The following is an 8,850-nucleotide window of genomic DNA, read 5'->3' as shown; positions in this document are numbered from 1 at the left end:
CCCATGCAGAAAATATGAGTGTACAGATAAACTAACATGAAATTTCCTATGTAGACTACATCAGTCATAGAGCGCGATATGGCGATGCAGAGCTGGATGGGTTGTGAGTGGAGGGGTGGGGGTGGGAGCCAACTGCAAAGCGCAAGCCGTCTCATTTACTTTTAGTTTCCGTGTTGATTTCATAAATTAACATTGAACCAGTTTTATTTTAAGTTAAGATTTCTGTCTCCATTAATTTGGGAGACGATCTTAACGTCCAGGTTACTATTATCCAGTAATGTTGATAATGGGTAAACACAATAGACTCGAATGAGGTCGAAGAGGTATGTGGGCACGTGTCCTTCTGCTTTCTTTTTAAACTTAAAGTTCATGCAGACTGTGTTCACAACACTGTAGGAAAAAAACTGTCAATGCTGTGTAGGCATTAATACCCATATAAATTATTTGTTTGGGAACGTAATTGCACATTGAAAATATTCTATAAATTAAGACAATCTTACTAGTCCAGATCGGATCCAACCATATTTTCAAAATTACAAGTGTTACAAACTCGACCTGCCATTAACCTATTATCGGATAAAAGCGTCAATCAAATCCAATTATTAAAAGCCAGTGCTTGCCGCTTTTAACTAAAACAGCCCTGATACCTTGTAGACAATTATTTCCTTTGCAATATGTTCAGAGGCCAAACAGTTTCCAACATGAAATGTATATTTCAATTCTATGCAATATACACTTTGATAATTAATTGATATCACATGCTCAATTGTATTCAATAATCAAGTGTACAGTACAACCTACTGAAAAATTATAATATTTTATAATATTTCGTTCTAAGATTTTTTTTTAAAGCCTTCCATTGTAAAAAATAACAAAAGATAAACGATTTTAACCTCAAAAAGTCATTTCGGTAATATAATCAAATAATCTGCCTTTGGAGTGATCTTTTAGGCTTTGATAAGGCATAATGCTCTTCGTCCTAATGTTAAATTTGTCCTGGTCTATCGCAGTACAATCACATCTCTGATAGGGAATCATTTCTGTTAAGACTTAAAATATACCGGCCTTTAACACCGCTCATGGTAAAATGCCTGTCTAGGAAATGTCTATATTTTTCAAATTGCGAGGAAACATGGGAAACTATTTTACTCAATGTCCTTCCTTAACAGTTGCTTTGTTTGGTTCCATCACTGAGAGAGAGAGAGAGAGAGAGAGAGAGCGAGAGAGAGGGGAAAACGAACAGTCCTGCGGATGCATTGAATTCGTCATTAAAATTAATTAAAGGCTGAGTAGGTGTTTCCAATTTAATGAAAACATGGGATAATTACCACAAAGAAAACATATATAAATTACAATTCAGGTAGGCAGGCAAGAGCATTTTGCTATTCTGCAATCTCTTTTAGTGCCACAAAAAAAATAATCTATATAAGGTTTTTATGCCTTGCGTTCCAAAGTTATTCCTATGCATATCCATGCAATATTTTTCCGCTTTCCCTCGATAAAATTGCCAAATAATAATGAATCATTTCATAAATAATGGCTTGGCTGTCTTATCTGGGCAGGGCGGCCAGGGCTGGTTTCTTATCTCGCCTGGCCACATTGCTGTAGTGTTCCGCTCTCCATACTAAATAGGAAATCGAACGTGATGTAAAATCAACTCCACTCTCCAAGGCATAAGCTGCCAAAAAAACTTAATACAGCACAAAGATCAGCCATGGAGGGGGCTGAAAATGGCTGCTAACGCTTTTCTAATAAGCAGGGATGGTGAGTAGATTTCTAATTGCCAGCACTTAAGGGTGTTTTTTTTAAATTCTTCAACACTTTAGAATGTCGAATTATACCTGATTTTCGAAATCGAGTGTAAATAATTGCAACGTAAAAGTACTTTTAAAAATTGAAACGAAAAAAAAAAAAAAAAAAATGGAAATGGCTGCAAGCATTGTTTGAAATAATCCCAAGAGTGTGGAGCCTTTATTGGGACATTTATAATTGCCTAATAGATTATGTATAATGAAATCTTTAATGATATTTTAATTTGATTTGTGTAAATCGAGATGATTTTTCTAATGAAATAGCAACACAGTAACAGAAATGGATGAAGTCGCTTTAACGTTACGATGCATAGTTTTTTCACAATTGGCGTTCGGGCATCTGAGAATTTTCGGGTGAAAACGTTCATCTCTGTAGTAATGGATGAATTAATGGGATAAATGAAAACAAATCCGCCGTTTATAAACATTTATCAGGCTCATTTTAAGATACGAAGACTATAAATCAGACGATTGTTTTCGCCACGTTTCGTTCAAGGAATGCATACACAAATTGTCCGCTATTAATGAACTCACTCGGAGAAATGATGGGGGATTCGGACTATCATATGTTTCATTAGATTGAAGGAAGGATCTTAACAAAAGATGCTGAGAAACCTCAAAGGTGATTTGGCACACGTCAGTGCGGAATAAAGTTTCATCGACTATAATATATGTCATTGTCTTGGTCAGTTTTCATAATAATGGGTGGTCACTTTAAAGCCAAACATATTTAGGTAAAAACCCAAATCTTTCCAGCTTGTAAAATATGGTAGAGATGGTGGCGATATTAGTAACGAGTACCGGCTGCCCTCAAATCATCAACTCCCCTCATTCCGTCCCATTGTGCTCCTCTGTTTATTTTGGCCTTTCCATTCTGTTGAGGCCTTAGGTAGGTAGGGCTGTACACAACCCGGGTAGCCCGGAACTGCTAAATGCGGCACCGTCGGACTGCATGTCATGTTAATAAGACACAAGTTAGTTCTCTGCACATTTTAAATATATTTTCTTTTTGAAGCAATGGGGATTATTTTCTTTGCCCGGGCTATTCATATTCGCCGGCACGATGTTGACAAACTCTATGTTCTGTTATATGACATGCGGAAAATTATGTCATTGTTATTGTGCCGTCCTTCAATTTTCTTTTTAGGATTTTTGTTTGTCTGATGACATAAGTATGCCAGTTACAATTAGCAACCTAGACTTATGTTGGATACGTTATACGGTGGAGTCGTTTGGTCTCGAGGTACAATTGCAGACGTATATTTCTGAGCTCGTACACAATTAATTTGAAAAGATTACAACGTGCCCCGTAGCTTTAGAATTCAGGGACTATTTAAACCTAATCCTTAATTGATCAACTGTTTTAAGTATCTCAGTTGATTTTCCATAAACTGTGAAAACCTTAATCCGTCCAAGAAGCTTCTTTTTCCTCTCTGAAGAATAAAAGAGCGCGGGTGATGCAGGTGCGCGACTGTTTCTATGGACTTTAGTCCAGTTCACCAATAGCAGGGGCCAATAACTAACTCATTGAGATTGTTTGACATTGGCTGTGTTGTAAGGGGATGAAAATATGAAAATAGGCGCTTTATAAATGTTAAAAATACGATCAGTATTGCCCACAATACTATATGGATATCAAATATCCTTCAAATAAAGGGGTGACATCAATAAACGCACTGAAAAGGGGTCTCGACCCGAAACGTCACCCATTCCTTCTCTTCAGACACGCTGCCTGTCCCGCTGAGTTACTCCAGCATTTTGTGTCTACCTTCGATTTAACCAGCACCTGCAGTTATTTCCTACACATCAATAAACGCACTATTTCTTCCGGTCAAAATCATGAAAAAATAGTACCTTCTTGGGAGAGTATTAAAAAAAAAAAACGGATCATTATATTTCGCATCACTCTACATTATCATCTGAGAAAAAGAATCAAGTATATATTTACAAGTGAGTTTTGATGGATACCGCTATACCCAAACAAATAAACGACCTATTTTTCCCTTTTAAGGCAAATTGCACTTGCAATGAAAGTCGATGGGAACATTAAGTCTCAGATCTAAATCTGTGACCCCAGGAATGCTGATGCTTTGTAAATGGTGTATATACACCATATATATATATATAGCTGGTGTTAATAGTCACAGTTATGTCCATTTAATGTCACCAGATTATAAAGTTAGTGAATGCACTGCAATTGTCATTAAAACGTTTACTTTATTATGCAAACAATTTTAATTATGAAGTCGCCTTTTCGCTCGAGCTGTTTCCCCTGTGCCTCATGGCAATGTCTCTTTCAGATGAAGTTGTTTCGCCATTTCTTCCAACCTTTGACGCGAACTCAGTTAAGACAGTGACGAATTCCATACTTCAACACGATGATGGAAAAGGTCGGATTGGATCCTGGTGAAAATCGCAGCGATGACCTGAGCCCCGTTCAGAAATATTCCCCAGGACAGGCAGCGGGACGGACGAGCGAGCCTGCAGACCAATCCACCGAGGGACAGCGGGTCCAAGCTGAGCAGCAAACTGCGTCAAATGATGGGGTTTCCAAGGAAACCAGGCACGACTCCCCTGATCCCCTATCGGAAGTGCCCGTCATAAACCTGATGCAAAGAGGGGTCCAGCCTATAAATGAGAGTGATCAGAAAGGCACGTTTACTCATTCAGTGCCGACCACCGAGTTGTCAAGACCCCCTGTGCCTCTGACTCTGCAGAGCCCAGTCAACGAGAATCGGATGGTCCAGTTAACAGCAGCGCACCTCACCCTGCCTGCAGCCAGAGCGATGCTGTACAACAGCTCGTCCCAGTATCAGACCCTGCCTCTTCTAAGCAGGTCAGTCTCCTTATGGAAAATTAGATTCGAAAACTATTTCTCTTCTGATCTTTGTTTTCGATTGTTGCGCTCAACTCGAACTTGGCAAAAACTAAATTGCAAATTGATGTGATCTGTGTTCAAAATTGTTTCTCGAATCATTATAAATTGAATTAATACCAAATTACATGTGATTTGTAAAATGCTATTCATTGTAATAATCATTCAATGAGAACTCATTTAGGCGTGATGACATTTACTGTGGGGATGTGCACTGCTTATTAATGATTATGTTGAACAATTAATAGTATTAAATAGTAAATACATAGTATTAAAGACGAATAGTAACTTGTACCATCAGACTCTATTTACTTGGAGCATGTTCTTTTAAATCATTGCCGACGTTTAGTGATGAAAATCCGGAATCTTGTGTATTAATCTCCCTTTCTTGTTCCAATGACTACTTCAGTGATCCAGAACCATTCAACATGTTCCCCAGTAACAGAGCGAAACGAAGGTCGGGTCCTTACGAAGTGGAAGTCACTACTACTGGTATGGACCATCAGCCTTTGAATTCACTACATTTAAACCGTACACGTCGCTGCTCGCGTTGATACAGTTGCTAGATGACTCGAGGAAATGTGTCTTGTAGTCTATTCTGCATCATTCCTTGAAGAGAGAATCCTGCAGATTCTACAAGACAGATAGTTGGTGCCACGGTATAATACAGCGCATAGATAAACAGCTGCATTAATAAAACTACTATCAGACATCTTTCTCTCAATGACCTCCCATTTGCTTTCCTTGCTGTTGATTTGTTACAACAGGTCCTTACATGTCTATACTCTGCTTTTGCGCATCTGTAAGTACAGGTATGCACTCGGCCATGTGCGCAGCCACAGACACCATAGACCATTCTGCTTGTGCATAATTTTTATGAAGTTCACCAAATTCCCCTGTGTTATTGCTGACATTTTGACACGATTTTTGGTTAAAATCCCGGCTGTTCTTTATTCTCCCAGGTGGCTCGCAGCCTAAAATCGTGCGGAGGATCTTTACAAACAGCAGGGAGAGGTGGAGGCAACAAAATGTCAACGGAGCCTTTTCTGAACTTCGCAAACTGATCCCGACCCACCCTCCCGACAAGAAACTTAGCAAGAACGAGATCCTCCGCCTGGCCATGAAATATATCAACTTCTTGGCCAAGCTCCTGGGTGATCAGGAGCAGGAGGGCGAGCAGCGAGGGTTACAACTGAAAGAAGGGGACAGTACCAGACTGGCCAGCGATGACATCGAGGAGATGTCTCCAGACTCGAGCTGTGGAAGTTGTTTTGATGGAACAGGAAGCCCGGGAAGCCTAAGCGAAGAGCACGATCACCTCGAGTCACGACACGGAAACCACCATCACTCCATACTTCCTCCAGATGTCAATGGACAACGGTGATATCCTTGCAACAAAAAGAGCCGACAGGGAGAATGGAAAATTGCAGCTAAAAGATAACAGACTGTTACACTTACCGTCTGCCGAATCAATTAGCGTTTTATTTTCATTTTCAGTACAACATTATCACTAACATTTTCAGGTACAAGAAATACTAAATGACTGTCTTGCTGGATGTAAATTAGTCTGTTATCGGATTTACGATTGACACTGTTTAAATACAGGATGTAATATTTCCTAAAATCGTGGTACATGTAAATATTGTACGAGCTTCGAGCGCCGTATGTGGAGAGCAAATGGAAAATTTCCATGGAGCAAATTCTCCGTCATGGAAAATTCAAGACGGCCAGGAGTAGTTTTATTTAAAGCAGTAACATTTCCCCCTGACATGTTGCATGTTAGGCTTTTTATATCGACATAATCAATTCATACACTCTAGCCGGGACGCACTAATCATTTGTCAAAGAAAGACTGAGCAGGAGAGGTACTTTGTTTTACATTAAAATTTGGTCCCCGGAAAGGGATCCCGGGACTTCAAACGTAAATATAAATTAGAAGACCAAATGAAATTTTTAAGAAAAACTTGAATTGTGGAGACATTTTGCAATTTAAGTTTAAACCCCCCCCCCCCCCCCCCCCCCCCCCCCCCCGAGGTTTTAATCTTTGAAATTTTAGATTTCCTAGGATAATTATTTTGTATATTTTCGTGGTTTGGTCGAACCACGTTCTATGTATTGCCAGAGTTGTTGCAGCTATTCACAGGTCCTTGTTTCTTATTTCTGTTGGAGAAATTATTATTATTTATTCCATGTCCTCAATACTTAAGCTCATTGACGCAACTAAACTATCAAGCATTTTTTATGGGTACAGATTGTGACATTTTTCCTGAGTACTTTAACATTCTCAAAAGAGGAAATCATGTATTTAATAATTCGACGGACAATGTGTTGTTAATTTTAACTATAAAAGGCATGGTACACTCCTTATTTTCTACATTCGCTTTTGCCTGCTATATGTATTGTGAATACCATAGTATATAATTCACGCTGCACTTTCAATACATTTTGTATGTGTTTTTTTTCCTGCGTTTGCAGAGAGATTGGGTAACGAAACCTGTTAACTACTACAATGTACATTCTGACGGGGCAATTTTCAATGGTATTCTTTGTAAAGCCTAATGTGGCTGCAAAGTTTGCGTGCAGTATGTATATCACGTATTGTTGTAAAATATATGCAATGTTATATTACCAAGAATTTACTTTTAATAAATTGTATACAATTTAAACTAATTGCATTTCCTACCTAGTCTGTACTGTTTTACTCCCATTCCAAAAAAGAGACACCGATCAAATAAGAAACAGGAAAATTGACGATTTCAACATTTTTGTTTTAATTTAGATTTTTTGGGAGGTATTGTTTAAAAAAAAAGTTGTAACCAATTACTGAGGATCTGTTCGGGAATCATATATTATAAGGTTTAGCAAATACCCACATTTACATTGATAACAGAATGGAGACGTTCATATCTGCATTGTAGACCAATATACCAGGGAACGTGCATTTTACTTTTTGTTGAATAACATACGATAAGTATTTCTACTATGTTAGTAAACACGTTTCCATCTCTGCATTGTATGACTATTATATATAGGGCATGCACACCTTTATTTATTCTTTGATGTATACCATTCTGCCTCGTAAATACTTAATCCCCTAATCAAACCTACGTCCCCGTAGGGAGTGGAGCGGGTTTCCACTGCTCTCTCCCACCTCTCCCTCTCACCTCTACCTCCTCCCCTCTCAACATCATTCCGCATCCCACATATTATTCAACTTATAACATGGAAGCGGATACATATAAGGTGTCCAAATTTACATACCTCACTGCCCACCCACACGACAATTTCATAAAATCGAAGCATATTTTGAAATGTGACAATTGTTATCTTTTGCAAAGAAAGTGAACAGCCAGATCTGACAATTAGATGTCCGTACTTGATTGCTTTGATTTACTGCAAGGGGAGACCGACATTTTGCGTTTTAGATTAATTTTCAATTATGATTTAATTGTGGCTTCATTGTAAACATACTTATTCTGCGAAATTCGAAAATGCCCCAGAAGCTGTTTTACACCGTTCTGTCTCTGATTTAGTAATCCGCGGTTGCTCTTCTCAGCCTGTACCCAACAACGTGTAATCTCCATATAACGGCCACATGTCGGGATTTACTACGCGTAAATTGGCACGTCCGAACGAGTGATAAATTTGGAATTGCACGATGCCATGCCATTTCAATAAAAACCTTGCTAAACAGAAAAACATGCATAGCTCTATTTCACATTTTTACGGACCATCAGGTTAAACCTTTGCACGGAATTCAGGAAGTCCAGTCCTTTTTATACTTTCGGGGATCTTATACGGCTCTTTCGTGTGTTTAGTTTAGATGAGAGATACAGCATGGAAACAGGGCCCCACTGCCCACCGAGTCCATACCGACCATCGATCACTCTTTCACTTGTTCTAATTTTCCATTCTCCAACCAGTTTGATTGGAGAGAATAGAATGATTTTCCTATTATTTTGCGCTACTCCGATTTTGCACTACAATCTTGCACCCTTCTTCCGTTTTTCACTTGCCATTCTATTTATTGTTGTACTTATTATTATTGTAACTACACTATGAACCTCGTGCAATGGAAATGTGTTCAAGGAAAAGCTTGGAATCCTTCAAGGACACTGTTTGTGCAGCCCAACACTTGTCCACCGCCACCAAGAGTGGAGAATT

At 38.8% G+C, this 8,850-nt stretch overlaps 1 protein-coding gene across 1 annotated transcript; it reads left to right on the top strand.

Moving 5' to 3' along the window:
* The first annotated feature begins 1,638 nt into the window (after positions 1 to 1,638).
* On the top strand, positions 1,639 to 6,682 carry tal1 (TAL bHLH transcription factor 1, erythroid differentiation factor). The gene is made up of 4 exons (XM_033028551.1): positions 1,639 to 1,764; positions 4,112 to 4,647; positions 5,096 to 5,178; positions 5,649 to 6,682. The coding sequence occupies exons 2-4, from the start codon at positions 4,190 to 4,192 to the stop codon at positions 6,068 to 6,070; spliced, it is 963 nt and encodes a 320-aa protein (XP_032884442.1). The 5' UTR covers positions 1,639 to 1,764; positions 4,112 to 4,189; the 3' UTR covers positions 6,071 to 6,682.
* The last annotated feature ends 2,168 nt before the right edge of the window (positions 6,683 to 8,850 follow it).

The sequence above is a fragment of the Amblyraja radiata genome, chromosome 10 (assembly GCF_010909765.2).
Source record: "Amblyraja radiata isolate CabotCenter1 chromosome 10, sAmbRad1.1.pri, whole genome shotgun sequence".
Taxonomy (NCBI): Eukaryota; Metazoa; Chordata; class Chondrichthyes; order Rajiformes; family Rajidae; genus Amblyraja; species Amblyraja radiata.
Note: the sequence above shows the minus strand (reverse complement) of the source record. Positions and strands in the feature narration are given on the sequence as shown.